The 16,810-nt window shown below is 48.0% G+C and overlaps 1 protein-coding gene and 1 long non-coding RNA gene across 2 annotated transcripts in view; one reads left to right on the forward strand and one right to left on the reverse strand.

Annotated features, from left to right (window-relative positions):
- LOC147105954 (uncharacterized) overlaps positions 1-16,810 on the forward strand; it is a 130,252-nt gene that overhangs the window by 92,397 nt on the left and 21,045 nt on the right. The gene's annotated exons all lie outside the window — the stretch shown is intronic.
- LOC147105955 (uncharacterized) lies at positions 8,301-9,087 on the reverse strand (the record flags this gene model as incomplete). Its single annotated transcript, XM_086009737.1, has 1 exon — positions 8,301-9,087. A coding segment is annotated over one exon (645 nt), but the record flags the coding sequence as incomplete, so codon positions are not given.

A 16,810-nucleotide genomic window follows, 5' to 3' on the forward strand; every position in this document is an offset into this window, starting at 1 on the left:
AGCATTCTCGCCGAGAAGAGAACAGCTGTCAGTGTGCAGAGGAACCTTGATGTGTGGATCCTGAGGAGTAATTCCACCAAAGTTGATGGATAGCGTACTCAATGAGCTTCATGAGGGTCATCTGGGTGGGGTAAAAATGAAGAACTTAGCCAGAGCATTTGTGTGGTGGCCGGGAACCGATAGAGAAATCGAAGAGATGACCAAGAGCTGTGCAGGATGCCAGAAGGTCCAAAATGCCCCACCACAAGCTCCTCTGCATCCATGGGAGTGGCCCTCATCTCCATGGCAAAGGGTGCACATTGATTTTGCTGGTCCCTTCATGGACTTGATGTTTTTAATTGCAGTGGATGCACATTCAAAGTGGCCAGAGGTAATAAAAATGTCCTCAACCACCACGGAAAAAACTATCACAGTTTTACGAACCATATTCGCCAGGAATGGGCTGCCTGAACAGATTTGCTCCGACAATGGACCACAGTTTGTGTCTGAAGAGTTCCGGAGGTTCTTAAAGAACAATGGTGTTAAGCATTACACATCTGCCCCATATCATCCAGCCACTAATGGATTGGCCGAGAGGTTTGTCCAAACATTCAAGAAGGCTATCAAGGCAATGTCTAATGAAGATATACCCCTACAACACAAGGTGGACAAATTCTTGTTTGCCTACCGGAATGCGACACATGCGGTTACCAACCTAACTCCAGCCATGATGTTCTTCAATCGAAGACTACGATGCCGCTTGGATTTGGTTAAGCCAAACGTCCGAAGAGATGTGGAGAACAGGCATTTTCAGAATATGAATGAAAGGCCGACCAGGAGTTTTAAGATAGGCCAACCAGTTTTGGCCCGGGACTACCGCACTGAGAAATGGCAGCCAGGAACGATTTGTACATGACAAGGACCTCTCATGTATACCGTGGACGTTGGGGAGAGCATTGTAAGACGCCATGCTGACCAGATTCTAGAGTCACTGGAAAACGTCAACTCCACACCACGATCTGATACACCTGGTAATAAAATCGACGTTCCAATTGCAGCTACCGCAGAACCGGTAATATTGGAAGCAGAGAAACCAAACAACGACATTGATTCCGACTCAACATTGCCAGAAGAACCTGTTACCCCAAAGAGGCATTATCCAGACAGAATCAGGAAGCCTCCTCAAAGACTGAACTTATAATTGCTTAAACTTAACCGCTGTATCTAGTAACAGTAATTGTGATTGTAATTCGTTATCATTTAGTTTTTAAATGAATGTTATGTACTGTTTATCTAAAAGGGGAGGAATTGTTGTGTATGTACCTTTAAGAGAATAACTTGTCTCAGACTGCAGTACTGGCAGTGACCACCCCTGTACAAAAGTCGCTAGAGAGCCTCTGTTGTTTAGTTTCGTTTATGCCTTTCACCAGTAAAGATCTATTTGTTTTCACTCCTGCTAGTCCGTGTCTCAATCTTTCACGGACTTAACAGTGGAGAGAGAGAGATAGTGGAGAGAGAAACAGTGGAGAGAGAGATAGTGGAGAGAGAGATAGTGGAGAGAGATAGTGGAGAGAGAGATAGTGGAGAGACAGATAGTGGAGAGAGAGATAGTGGAGAGAGAGAGATAGTGGAGAGAGAGATAGTGAAGAGGGAGATAGTGGAGAGAGGGTTAGTGGAGAGAGAGATAGCGGAGAGAGAGACAGTGGAGAGTGAGATAGTGAAGTGTGAGATAGTGGAGAGAGAGATAGTGGAGAGAGAGATAGTGGAGAGAGAGATAATGGAGAGAGCGATAGTTGAGAGATAGTGGGGAGAGAGATAGTGGAGAGAGAGATAGTGGAGAGAGAGATAGTGGAGCGAGAGATAGTGGAGAGAGTGTTAGTGGAGAGTGTAATAGTTGAGAGAGATAGTGGAGAGAGAGATAGTGGAGAGAGATAGTGGAGAGATAGATAGAGGAGAGAGAGAGATAGTGGAGAGAGAGATAGTGGAGAGAGAGATAGCGGAGAGAGAGGCAGTGGAGAGTGAGATAGAGAAGTGAGAGATAGTGGAGAGAGAGATAGTGGAGAGAGAGATAGTGGAGAGAGTGATAGTTGAGAGATAGTGGGGAGAGAGATAGTGGAGAGAGAGATAGTGGAGAGAGAGATAGTGGAGAAAGAGATAGTGGAGAGAGTGATAGTGGAGAGAGAGATAGTGGAGAGAGAGATAGTGGAGAGAGATAGTGGAGAGAGTGATAGTGGAGAGTGTAATAGTTGAGAGAGATAGTGGAGAGAGAGATAGTGGAGAGAGAGATAGAGGAGAGAGATAGTGGAGAGAGAGATAGTGGAGAGAGAGAGATAGCTGAGAGAGATAGTGGAGAGAGAGAGACTTGACGGAGACAGGACTGCTGTAACTATTTTAGGTGCAAGTTGTCTTTTGCAATTCAGCAGTTTACAAATTAGACATTGCCCAGTTACTCATTACTGTTTAACCTAGATTTTAACGTTTTACGTAGTGCAGATAGCGTAACGACAGAGAAAGGAATAGCAATTGTTGGGATGGCAGAGAGAGGTGCTTTCCAAAGAGCGGAATAGCAAGGAAAGGGATTTTTCAGGGAGAGGGATTTTGCAGGGAGAGGTATTTTGCAGGGAGAGGTATTTTGCAGGGAGAGGGATATGACAGAGATGGATTTGTCAGAGACAGGACTGCTTTAACTGTTTTTTATCAGCAAGTTGACTTTTGCAATTCAGCAGTTTACAATTTGAACATTGCGCAATTGCTTACAAAGAATTCATAGCCATGAGACGGATTAGACGGACTGTCTAAAAATAAAAGATTAACATTCTGTAAATAAACATGGTTTAGTGATCTTGATGTTTTACAGTCAGCCAGTTTTGAGCATGAATCTGCACAACAACACCGCTTCCAGTTGTACAGTGCTCTGGCCATAAGACACTCAAATGGGAGTGATGTGGAGGATGAATGAAATATTTAACATTCTCAATGATTACTTCTTGCAAATATTAATTTGGAACACTGGAGGTGCAGGAATTGACGAATTCCTACGAATAACTGAGATCGACGCCAGAGAACGATTAAACAGGTCTTTACTCAACGGAGATGCCAAAAGGACTGCCTGGGCAGCCCCGTGGTTTGCGATGTGACGTCATCGCGTTTGCCCGCGTTTTCCCGCGCTCTTAAAGGGGCCACACCCCGTACATGCAAACTCTATATACAAAACACAGTAATGCCTAACACAGTGGTACAGGTTTCGGCTGGTGTTAGAACATCGTTAAAGAGAATTATGTACAGTTAGCCAGAGTCATTCAATGGTTCTGCCACATGCGCCTCCCCAGAATTCGCTTTAACGGACAAAGTCAAACGGTGAGGGGGTCTGACGAGCCTGTCAGAACGACTCCTGTACTCTCGAGGCAGAGGCTGCTGGGCGGCTTGCGGTCTGGCGGGCGGACGCACTTGGTCTGCCGTGATGACGACGGGTGGCCGACCCCTTCTCGGCGGTTGTGCTGCCTCGACGGGGCAGTCGAGGTCCAAATGTGCTGGCTTTAAGCGGTCGACCGAAATGTGGTCCGGTTTACCACCGACATCTACCATGAAGGTTTTGTCCCCTGCTTCCAACACGCAGAAGGGACCGGTATATGGGGCCTTGAGTGAATCCCTATGCGCGTCACGGTGAATAAAGGCGTATTCAGCCTTGTGAAGCTCCGTGGGAACGTGTGACCTCTGCGGCCCGTGGTGCGAAGTGGGCACCGGTGCGAAACATCTGGCCACCTCTTGGTGACTAGCAAGCTGGGCAGACGCAGACCATTGCTCCGTCGATCTTGGTAGGAAGTCCCCTGGGACCCGCAGCGGCTGACCATACACCAGCTCTGCTGATGAAGAGGAAGGTCTTCTTTGGGGGCCGTGCGAAGGCCCAACAGGACCCACGAAAGCTTGTCTGCCCATCCAGCGTCCTGGAGACTGGCTGTCTGGGCGGCCTTCATTGACCGGTGGAAGCGTTTGCAGAGGCCATTTGCCTGTGGGTGGTAGGCTGTGGTGCGGTGTAATTTGACACCGAGCCTTTGGGCCACTGCATTCCAGAGTTCAGAGGAAAACTGCGGTCCCCTGTCTGACGAAATATCGGCGGGTACTCCGAAACGGGCGATCCAGGAGGAAATGAACGGCCACGTCCGCCGAAGTAGTGGATGACAGGGGGACTGCCTCCGGCCATCTGGTGGTGCGGTCCACCATGGTCAGGATGTGCAAAAAACCATGGGAGGGTGGGAGTGGTCCTACCAGGTCCACATTGACGCGGTCAAAATGTCGCTCCGGGACTGTGAAGGCGGCCAACGGAGCTTTGATGTGGCGCTGTACTATGGCCTTTTGGCAGACCACGCAGGTGTTGGCCCAGTCGCGGACATCCTTATGCATGCCATGCCATACAAATTTCGCTGACATCAGTTTCTGAGAGGCCTTCATTCCAGGGTGTGACAACCCATGTATGGCGTCGAACACTTTGCGGTGCCAGACGACCGGCACGATAGGGCGAGGATCCTGTACAGAGATGTCACACAACAGCGTGGTACCTGCCGAATGGAACTTGACGTCGGCCAACTGGAGGCCAGTGATGGCCGTTCGGTAAGCTTGGACTTCCGGGTCTGAGGCTTGGTCCGCTGCCATGAGGGCGTAGTCGATGCCCAAATGAACCGTATTGAAAATCGCGTGGGAGAGGCAGTCTGCCACCAGGTTGTCCTTACCGGCCACGTGTCGTATATCCGTGGTGAATTCGGATATGTATGTCAGTTGACGCTGCTGTCAGGCTGACCATGGTTCGGCGGTCTTGGACATTGCAAAGGACAGCGGCTTATGGTCCACAAAAGTGGTGCAAGGACATCCTTCCAGAAGGAACCGAAAATGGCGGATGGCCAGAAATAGGGCGAGCAACTCCCGGTCGAACGTGCTGTATGATTTCTCGTTCTGCCGTAGTTGACGGCTGAAGAATGCCAACGGCTGCCACGTCCCGTTCACCCACTGCTGTTGCATGGCACCGACTGTGTAGTCCGATGCGTCAGTGGTGAGGGCGATGGTGGCTCCTGGCAGCGGGTGCGCCAGCATAGTCGCGTTGGCTAAGGCGCTTTTGGTGTCGGTGAATGCTCGGGCCATGTCATCCGTCCAGTCTACCGGGTTCTTGCCAGTCTTGCCCTTCAGGGCCTTGTACAGGGGCTGCATGAGTAGTGCTGCCTTAGGCACGAAACAGTAGTAAAAGTTTACCATGCCTAGGAATTCCTGCAGGGCCGTTATGTTCTGCGGGCATGGAAAGGGTGTCACCGCCTCTACCTTCGAAGGTAAAAGAACCGCTCCCACTGAGGTGATGCAATGCCCCAGGAAGTCAATTTGGTGCAGGCCAAACTGACACTTGGCCGAGTTGATAATCAGGCCGTGCTGGCTGAGGCGTCGAAAAAGGGTGCGTAGGTGACAGGTATGTTCTTCCTTAGTAGGACTGGCAATTAGAATATCATCCAGGTAGATGAAGAGGAACTTGAGGTCCCGCAGCACGGAGTCCATCAGGCATTGGAAAGCCTGGGCGGCGTTCTTCAACCCAAAAGGCATCCGTAAAAACTCGAAGAGGCCGAATGGGGTGTTGACTGCGGTCTTCTGGACATCTTGTGGATGAACTGAGACCTGGTGGTAGCCCCGGACGAGGTCGACTTTTGAGAACATGGTGTTCCCTGCCAAATGGGCAGAGAAATCCTGGATATCGGGAATCGGGTACCGATCAGGAGTGGTGGCGTCGTTTAGTCGTCGATAGTCGCCGCATGGCCGCCAACCGCCACCAGGCTTCGGGACGATATGGAGGGGTGAAGACCAGGGACTATTCGACTGGCGAATAATCCCTAACCATTCCATGGTTGCGAACTCCGCCTTTGCGACCGCCAGCTTGCCAGGTTCTAGGCGCCGGGCCCGCGCGTAGACCGGTGGGCCGTTGGTGGTGATGTGGTGTTCCACACCATGTTTCGTGGCTGTGGAGGAGAACGTGGGTCTTGTCAGGTCGGGGAATTCGCTGAGCAGGCGAGCGAACTCATCAGGAGTCGGGAACGCACAGGAGACGGTGCGTGACGTAGTGTTACTGCGGTAACACTGAAGAGAATTAAAAGTTGCTGCATTGATCAGCCGCCGGTTCCTAACTTCGACCAGGAGGCTGTTGGCGCACAGGAAATCCGCGCCGAGGAGGGGTTGGGAAACTTTGGCCGTAACAAACTCCCAGTGAAAACGTTGCCCCCCGAGGCACAACTCCACTCGCCGTCTGCCGAAGGTCTGAATTGTTCCGCCATTGGCCACTTCAAGGGCGGGGCCGTGATTCCCCGTCTGCACATCGAGGGCGGACGCGGGTAAAATGCTGCACTGCGCTCCGGTGTCGCACAGAAAACGACGACCGGAGAGAGTATCGGTGATGAAGAGCAATTTCCCCGCGTTGCCGATCGCCATCGCGGCCGCGGGTTACCCGTTAGACCCATTCCTCGGTGGCCGGAGTGTCAGTCGCTGGTTTTTTTGGGGGGGAAAACTGCAGGGAGGGCGGCAACACTTCGCTTTGGTGCCGAACTGCACGTGGTAGAAACACAGCCCAGCAGGCGGATGAGCTGGGGCAGTGTCTGCGGGGGATGGGCGCCTCGTGGCGGCACAGTACTGCCGAGTTACAGCAAAAATTTTGTCAGCCTCTGCAGCGAGTATTGCGCAGTCTTCAACTTCAGATCTGGCCAGGGCAGCTTGTACCTGTTCAGGCAGTTGGCTGAGGAAAATCTCGCAGAATAGGAAAAATTCCCGTTCTGAGCCCAGGAGTGTGAGCATTTGGCTCATCAACTCTGAAGGCTTGGAGTCCCCGAGCCCGGGCGAGTAATCGACGGGCGTGCTCCGATTTTGTGAGCCCGAAAACCTGCAGTAACCGCGCCTTGAGGGTTTCATACTTGTGATCCGTTGGGGGTTTTTCGAGGAGGCTGACGATCCGAGAGGTGGTAGAGCTGTCGAGTGCAGAGAGATAGATAGTGGAGAGAGAGATAGTGGAGAGAGAGATAGTGGAGAGAGAGAGATAGTGGAGAGAGAGTGATAGTGGAGAGAGAGAGATAGTGGAGAGAGAGATAGTGGAGAGAGAGAGATAGTGGAGAGAGTGATAGTGGAGAGAGAGATAGTGGAGAGAGAGATAGTGGAGAGAGAGATAGTGGAGAGAGAGAGATAGTGGAGAGAGAGATAGTGGAGAGAGTGATAGTGGAGAGAGAGATAGTGGAGAGAGAGATAGTGGAGAGAGTGATAGTGGAGAGATAGATAGTGTAGAGAGAGATAGTGGAGAGAGAGAGATAGTGGAGAGAGAGATAGTGGAGAGAGAGAGATAGTGGAGAGAGAGATAGTGGAGAGAGAGATAGTGGAGAGAGAGATAGAGGAGAGAGAGATAGTGGAGAGAGAGATAGTGGAGAGAGAGATAGTGGAGAGATAGATAGTGGAGAGAGAGATAGTGGAGAGAGAGATAGTGGAGAGAGAGATAGTGGAGAGAGAGATAGTGGAGAGAGAGAGAGTGGAGAGAGAGAGAGTGGAGAGAGAGACGTAGTGGAGAGAGAGAGATAGTGGAGAGAGAGATAGTGGAGAGAGAGATAGTGGAGAGAGAGATAGTGGACAGAGAGAAGGTGGACAGAGAGATAGTGGAGAGAGTGATAGTGAAGAGAGAGATAGTGGAGAGAGAGATAGTGGAGAGAGAGAGATCGTTGAGAGAGAGAAGGTGGACAGAGAGATAGTGGAGAGAGAGATAGTGGAGAGAGAGAGAGTGGAGAGAAAAAGGTAGTGGAGAAAGAGATAGTGGAGAGAGAGATAGTGGAGAGAGAAATAGTTGAGAGAGAGATAGTGGAGAGAGAGATAGTGGTGAGAGAGATAGTGGAGAGAAAGAGATAATGGAGAGGGATATATTGGAGAGAGAGATAGTGGAGAGAGAGATAGTGGAGAGAGAGAAAGTGGAGAGAGAGAAAGTGGAGCGAGAGAGATGGTGGAGAGAGAGCTAGAGGAGAGAGAGATAAATGTAAGCAGTCACACAACACCAGGTTATAGTCCAACAGCTTTATTTGAAATCACAAGCTTTCGGAGCGCTGCTCCGTCATCAGGTGAAGTGGAGAGATGCAAAAAGACACAGCTTATATTGTCAGAGAATAATGCCAGATGATTACAGGTAATCTTTCTAACTGACATTTATCACACCTCGGCAGAGAGATAATCACAGCGATCAAAGGTGTGAATGGTGTCCAAACAGTTAAGTCAAGAAAACATTACATCAAAGAACAATGAGGTGGGGTCACAAGGGGTCAAATGTTGAAGATGCTGGGGTCTGTATGAAAAACAAAAAAGAGTCAAAAAACATTTTTTTTTTGCTGGAAATCACAGCAGGTCCGGTCGCATCTCTGTAGAGAGAACAAGCCAACGACGACTCGAGTCTGGATGACCCTACGTCAGGTGGGGTTACATGTAGCGTGACATGAACCCAAGATCCCGGTTGAGGCCGTCCTCATGAGTGCGGAACTTAGCTATCAGTTTCTGCTCGACGATTTTGCGTTGTCGTGTGTCTCGAAGGCCGCCTTGGAGAATGCTTACCCGAAGATAAGAGGCTGAATGACCTTGACTGCTGAAATGTTCCCCGACTGGGAAGGAACACTCCTGCCTGGCGATTGTTGCGCGGTGTCCGTTCATCCGTTGTCGCAGTGTCTGCATGGTCTCGCCGATGTACCATGCTCCGGGGCATCCTTTCCTGAAATGTATGAGGTAGACAACTTTGGCTGAGTCACATGGGTATGTACCATGTACCTGGTGGGTGGTGTCCTCACGTGTGATGATGGTATCTGTGTTAATGATCTGGCATGTCTTGCAGAGGTTGCCTTGGCAGGGTTGTGTGGTGTTGTGGTCACTGTTCTCGTGAAAGCTGGGTAATTTGCTGCGAACGATGGTCTGTTTGAGGTTAGGTGGATGTTTGAAGGCGAGTAGTGGAGGCGTGGGGATGGCCTTAGCGAGGTGTTCATCGTCATCAATGACATGTTGAAGGCTGCGAAGAAAATGGCCGAGTTTCTCCGCTCCAGAGAAGTACTGGATAGTGAAGAGAGAGAGTTTGAGGAGAGAGAGATAGTGGAGAGAGAGATAGTGGAGAGAGAGATAGTGGAGAGGGAGATGATGGAGAGAGAGATAGTGGAGAGAGAGATAGTGGAGAGAGAGAGATAGTGGAGAGACAGATAGTGGAGAGGGAGGGATAGTGGAGAGGGAGAGATAGTGAAGAGAGAGTGATAGTGGAGAGAGAGATAGTGGAGAGAGATGATGGAGAGAGAGGTAGTGGAGAGAGAGATAGTGGAGAGAGAGATAGTGGAGTGAGAGTTAGCGGAGATAGAGAGATAGTGGAGAGAGAGATTGTGGAGAGAGAGAGATAGTGGAGAGAAAAAGATAGTGGAGAGAGAGAGAGTGGAGCGAGAGATAGTGGAGAGAGAGATAGTGGAGAGAGAGAGATAGAGGAGAGACATAGAGGAGAGAGATAGTGCAGAGAGAGATAGTGGAGAGAGATATAGTGGAGTGATAGATAGTGGAGAGAGAGAGATAGTGGAGTGAGAGAGATAGTAGACAGAGAGTGATAGTGGAGAGAGAGATAATGGAGAGAGAGAGATAGTGGAAAGAGAGATAGTGGAGAGGGGGATAGTGGAGAGAGAGATATTGGAGAGAGAGACATCGTGGAGAGAGAGACAGTGGAAAGAGAGATAATGGATAGAGAGAGATAGTGGAGAGAGAGAGTGGAGATAGAGATAGTGGAGAGAGTGTCAGGCACTAACACAATACAAAAACACACTCAGAACCAAGAAAGAACAGTATATTAAGAATACACTCAGCTCCAGTGAGGAATCTATTGATTCTAATTGTTTCTGGGACAACTGGAATACATTACACAAAATGCAACACGACGAATTGCCCATTCAAAACGGAGACACATGGGAAAACCATTTTGAAAAATTATACCAGAAAAACACACTAAGCCCAGAGCAATATCAAATATGTAAAAAAATTGGAAAAGCTCAAACTGGCCATTAAAGATTACCAAAACCCGTTAGACCCCCTAATAATTGAAAAGGAGCTATTTGAAAAACTCAAGGACCTGCGACCAGGAAAAGCTTGCGGTGCAGATGGCATCCTAAGTGAGATGATTAAACACACAGATGATAAAATGAAATTGGCTATCCTAAAACTCTTCAACTTGGTTCTGAGTGTCGGTTACTTCCCTGATATCTGGAACAAAGGACTCATAACGCCCAGAAACAAAAGTGGAGACAAATTTGACCCAAATAACTATCGAGGCATCTGTGTAAACAGTAACCTGGGGAAGGTATTCTGCAGTGTCATAAACAAAAGACTTATAAACTTCCTTGAGGAGCACAATGTCTTGAGTAAAAGCCAAATTGGATTCTTTCCAAATTATAGATCATCGGATCATATCTTCATCCAGCACACCCTAATTGACAAACATGTTCACCAAAACAAAAGCAAAATTTTTGCCTGCTTTATAGATTTCCAGAAGGCTTTCGATTCCATTTGGCACGACGGTCTATTCTTGAAACTTATTGAAAGTGGTGTCGGGGGAAAAACATATGATGTAATTAAATCAATGTATACAAACAATAAATGTGCTGTTAAAATTGGAGACAAACAAACAAAATACTTCTCACAGGGGTGTGGTGTGGCACAGGGCTCGCCCATCTCACCGACACTCTTTAATATTTACATAAATGAATTGGCAAAACTCCTTGAACAATCTACAGCACCCGGCCTCACCCTATATGAATCCAAGGTTAAATTCCTCCTCTATGCAGATGACCTGGTTCTGCTCTCACCAACTGAGGAGGGTCTACAGCAGAACCTGGATCTACTAGAGTCGTTCTGTCAGACCTGGGCCCTGACAATAAACCCCCAAATAACCAAAGTTATTGTGTTCCAGCAAAGATCCAGACATCAGGGACCCATAATAAATTTCGCACTAGGAACAACTAAAATTGAACAAACCACTAACTACACATACTTGGGCTTAAAAATCAGTTCTATGGGAAATTTTCATCTGGCTGTGAATGAACTGAAAGAGAAAGCAAGAAGGGCTTTCTATGCCATTAAAAAATCAATCCAAATGGAAATCCCAATTAGCATTTGGCTCAAAATTTTCAAATCAGTAATTGAACCAATTGCACTCTATGGCAGTGAGGTGTGGGGACCACTAACACAATAAGAATTTGCAAAATGGGACAAACACCCAATTGAGATCCTACATGCAGAATTCTGTAAAAGTATCCTCCGGAATCAAAGGAAAACCATAAACAATGCATGCAGGGCAGAACTAGGCCAATATCCATTAATAATTACTATCCAAAAAAGAGCCACCAAATTTTGGAAACACCTAAAAATGAGCAACCCCCACTGCTATCATTACGAAGCCCTGAAATGCCAAGAGAGGATCATAAAGAAGAATACCCTCAGTCAACTAGTCCTGGGACTCAGTGAAGTAACTACTAACACTACTAACAATAACCAGCCCCAGGAAAGTGACTTCATAGCACAGAGAATTCGACCCAACACAATTGTCACTACGCAAAAGGAAAAATATCTGTCATATTGGGCAGAAACAACAAAAACCCAAAACAAACTCAATTGCTACTTGGCCCTAAACAGACAATACAACATGGCTGAATACCTGACCATGATAAAAGATAGCAAATTGAGAAAAACCTTGACTATGTACAGACTTAGTGAGCATAGCCTGGCTATCGAAAAAGGCAGACACAGACAGACCTGGCTGACAAGAGAGAACAGGATATGCTCTCACTGCAGTCAGGGAGTGGTCGAGACAGAGATGCACTTCCTCACAGCTTATGGAAAATATCAGGGCATAAGGGAGAATTTCTACCCAAAATTCACAAAAATATGCCCTGAATTCAGAAATTTGAATGACGACCAAAAACTCCCATACCTACTAGGGGAACAGAGAAATTGTGTAACCTTAGTGGCACACTATGTTACAGCTTGCCATAAACAGAGGGACAACCATTAAATCTAAGAAAAAAGTATATACAAATTATATGAATGTATATTTATACACTCAGGGATATTTCTGTTTATACACTGTATGGATAGATCTGCGTTTATGTGTTCAATCATAAATGTTTTTCGATGCTTTGGCAACATAAGATGTACCTTGTCATGCCAATAAAGCGATTTGAATTGAATTGAATTGAATTGAATTGAGTGGAGAGAGAGAGATAGTGGAGGGAGAGATGGTGGAGAGAGAGATAGTGGATAGAGAGAGAAAGTGGAGAGAGAGTGATAGTGGAGAGAGAGATAGTGGAGAGAGAGATAGTGAAGAGAGAGATAGTGGAGACAGAGTTAGTGGAGGGAGAGATAATGGAGAGAGAGATAGTGGAGAGAGAGATAGTGGAGAGAGAGAAAGTGGAGAGAGAGAGATAGTGGATGTTGTGTACGTACCTTTAAGAGAATAACTGGTCTCAGACTGCAGTACCAGCAGTGACCACCCCTGTATAAAAGGCACTAGAGAGCCTCTGTTGTTTAGTTTCGTTTATGCCTTTCACCAGTAAAGATCTATTTGTTTTCACTCCTGCTAGTCCGTGTCTCAATCAATCACGGACTTAACACTGGCGACGAGTAAGAAACGTACTTACCTGCAACTCGGCAGCAGCTCCGACGACGTTGTTGAAGGTCGGAAGAAAAAAAAATAGAGTCCATTGAAACTCGAGTAACGGGCGTCGACCGTCAATCATCGGGTTCAAGGCTTTGCAGGAGCGACGTTCCAGAGCCAGGCTGGGTTCCTCGGTCCGTGGTTTCCCAGCTAATCAGGCTGGTGGCAGGTAGTGCTCTGATCCTTCCTGGGCTGCGGCGGGCTGAAGCTCAATCGGGTGGCCTTTCAACGGGGCTGGGCAGCGAGTCGGGAAGCAAAGAGAGAGAGAGAGGGTGGAGCATACAGGGCGCAGCCGGTGTTTCGAAGCCGGACAGCGTTCGGACCTAAGAAGAGGGAGGGAAGTGTCCCAGAGGGTCCGCTCCACGATGGGAAAATAATAGAAGAAAAAGAATACGCGCAAGAAACCGTGGAAAGCAGCGCTAACAACAGCGGGGAAGAAGACAAAGCACGGGAGGCACCATTTTGTTAAATCGGGGAAGAAGGCAAAGCGCAGGAGACGCCATTTTAGATTTGCAAGATGCCGAAGACTGGCTGTATCACTGCTTTTGCTAATGCATTAGAGGACTGGACCACGTATGTGGAAAGAGTCGAGGCATATTTCGAGGCAAATGAAATAGCGGAGGGGAAAAAGGCATCAATATTGCTAAACTTAATGGGCGCTAGAACGTACGGCCTATTGCGGGATCTGATTACTCCAGCCAAACCGAAGGCGAAGAGTTTTAATGAAATTGTTGCTGTTCTACAGGAGCACTTAAACCCTGCACCGCTGTTGAAAGCAGAAAGATTTAAATTCCACAGGGGAACTCAGCACAAAGATGAGAGCAATGCTGAGTATCTTACGGAACTATGCAAGCTATCAAAGCACAGCCAGTTCGGAGCAGGACTGGCAGATACCCTACGGGACAAATTTGTCTGTGGACTCCTGAGTGAAGGAACACAGAAGAAGTTACTCTCAGAAAAAGAGCTGACGCTAGATAAGGCTTTCAGCGTGGCAGTATCGTATGAAGCAGCAGCCAGGGGAGCTGCAGAAATTCAACAAAAACCACAGCAATACGGCACCCACGAAATGACACAGGGATTTGCAAAATGTTATTGCTGCGGCAGAACTAACCATGACCAGAAGGACTGCTGGTCCAAAGACAAAATATGCAGACAATGCGGGAAGATTGGACACATTGCACGAGTTGTAGGTCTGGGAAGAAGACCAGCGACAACAAAAAGGCTATTAAGGAACTGTACAAGAAAGCACAAAAGATGATGGACAGTAGCCCCGAAGACCAGATGAGCGATAGTGAATCCGAGAACAGGAGATTAAGCTGTCTCAAACTTCACAATGTAATCACAAAAGAGGATCACCGAACCATTTGGGTCACCCTCACGATAGCAGGGTCCCAAGTTAAAATGGAATTGGATACAGGATCAGCGCTAACCGTCATGAATCGACGAGACTACGAGCGGCTATTGTCACACATACCCTTGAGAGAGACATCCATCGTCTTGACGACGTATACGGGGCAAAAAGTATACCCCAGAGGAAAAATAAGGGTGCCTGTCGAATACAATGACAAGAAAATACGGAAATTGTATCTCTACATACTGCCAAATGGTGGACCACCGTTATTGGGACGGGAATGGATCAGGAAGATAAACTTAGATTGGCATTCCATTCATGCAATGACGGTGGACGGTAAAAAAGATGAAGACATCACTCCTGGACGATTGTCAACAATCTCAGCTGACGCCAAAGAGGTATTTCAACAAGAACTGGGCACGCTTAAAGGCGTAACCGCCTCGATAAAAATAGAAGAGAATGCAGTTCCCAAGTTTTTCAAAGCGAGACCGGTACCATATGCAATTCGCCCAGCCGTCCAGGCAGAGCTGGAGAATCCGGAGAAGGCGGGCGTGTTGTCTAAGGTCGACTGGAGCGAGTGGGCGACACCCATCGTTCCTGTCATGAAGAAAACATTAAGCAATAAGTCCGGAGAGCCAAGGAAGATTCGCATCTGTGGGGATTTCAAGGTGACGGTGAACCCTGTCCTTCACACAGTACAATATCCTCTTCCAAGGATAGAAGACATCTTCGCCTCGCTGTCTGGAGGGAAACGTTTTACAAAAATTGACCTAGCAGAAGCATATTTGCAGATGGAGGTTGAAGAGTCCTCTAGGAAGTATCTCACCATAAACACTCACAAAGGTCTTTACCAGTATCATCGATTGGTATTCGGAGTAGCATCGGCTCCGGCGATATGCAAAGAGCGATGGAACAAGTCCTGCAAGGGATTCCGTGGACTCAGTGTTACTTGGACGACATCCTTGTAACAGGTGAAGATGACAGTGAACACCTTAACAACCTAGAACAGGTGCTCACTAGACTACGGGAACATGGGCTGCGAGCCAACCGCCCCAAGTGCGAATTTTTTAAGAAACAGATATCGTATTGTGGCCACGTGATTGATGAAGAGGGGTAACATAAGTCCCCTGACAAAATTGAAGCGGTTGTTAAGGCCCCAGTGCCTGAAAATGTGTCGCAACTGAGGTCATTCCTCAGGTTGGTGAATTACTATCATAAGTTTTTGCCAAATTTGTCGACAATTCTGTACCCGCTGAACACCCTGCTACGAACGGGGGTAGCATGGAAATGGAGCGATGATTGTAAACGTGCTTTTCAGAAGAGTAAGGACTTAATCACTTCAAAGGAAGTATTACACACAGAATTCACAGAATTCCCACAGTGCAGATAGAGGCCATTTCGGCCCATCGAGCCTGCACCGACACATATCCCACCCTATCCCTGTAACCCCACGTATTTAATCCCCTAACACTAAGGGTCAATTTAACATAGCCAAATCAACCTAACCCGCACATCTTTGGACTGTGGGAGGAAACCGGAGCACCCGGAGGAAACCCACGCAGACACAGGGAGAATGTGCAAACTCCACACAGACAGTCGCCCGAGGCCGGATTTGAACCCGGGTCCCTGGTGCTGTGAGGCAACAGTGCTAACCACTATGCCACCGTGCCCCCCTTGGCTCACTACAACCCAGCACTCCCAATGAGGCTGGCGTGTGATGCATCTCCCTACGGCATTGGGGCGGTACTGTCACATAAATTCCTTGATGGTTTGGAGAGGCCGATAGCTTTTGCGTCACGCTCGTTAACTTCTGCCGAGTGTAACTATGCCCAGATTGACAGAGAGGCCCTCAGCCTAGTGTGGGGGGTGAAGAAGTTCAATCACTATCTGCACGGTCAAAAATTTACTCTACTAACCGATCATCAACCTCTTGTCTCCATTTTCAACCCTCAGAAGGGCGTACCGATAATGACAGCACAACGGCTGCAGAGATGGTCCCTTTTCCTAGGGGCACACCAATATGACATCGAGTACAAAGGAACTAAACAGCATGGAAATGCTGATGGATTGTCACGTTTACCGTTGCCGATGGTGGAAGAAGAAGACCTTGCAGTGGATCCAATGGAGTTATTCCACTCGACCATAGTCAAATGTCTCCCTGTGACGAATGCAAACATAAAAAAGGAAACACGGAATGACCCGACACTTTCACGGGTCTATGATTTAACGGTGAAGGGATGGCCAGCACATGGCGAACCACTGCTGCCAGCATTCTCGCCGAGAAGAGAACAGCTGTCAGTGTGCAGAGGAACCTTGATGTGTGGATCCTGAGGAGTAATTCCACCTAAGTTGACGGATAGCGTACTCAATGAGCTTCATGAGGGTCATCTGGGTGGGGTAAAAATGAAGAACTTAGCCAGTGCATTTGTGTGGTGGCCGGGAACCGATAGAGAAATCGAAGAGATGACCAAGAGCTGTGCAGGATGCCAGAAGGTCCAAAATGCCCCACCACAAGCTCCTCTGCATCCTTGGGAGTGGCCCTCATCTCCATGGCAAAGGGTGCACATTGATTTTGCTGGTCCCTTCATGGACTTGATGTTTTTAATTGCAGTGGATGCACATTCAAAGTGGCCAGAGGTAATAAAAATGTCCTCAACCACCACGGAAAAAACTATCACAGTTTTACGAACCATATTCGCCAGGAATGGGCTGCCTGAACAGATTTGCTCCGACAATGGACCACAGTTTGTGTCTGAAGAGTTCCGGAGGTT

The sequence above is a fragment of the Somniosus microcephalus genome, chromosome 16, assembly GCF_052327205.1.
Source record: "Somniosus microcephalus isolate GS21.2 chromosome 16, FLI_Smic_1.0, whole genome shotgun sequence".
NCBI lineage: Eukaryota > Metazoa > Chordata > Chondrichthyes > Squaliformes > Somniosidae > Somniosus > Somniosus microcephalus.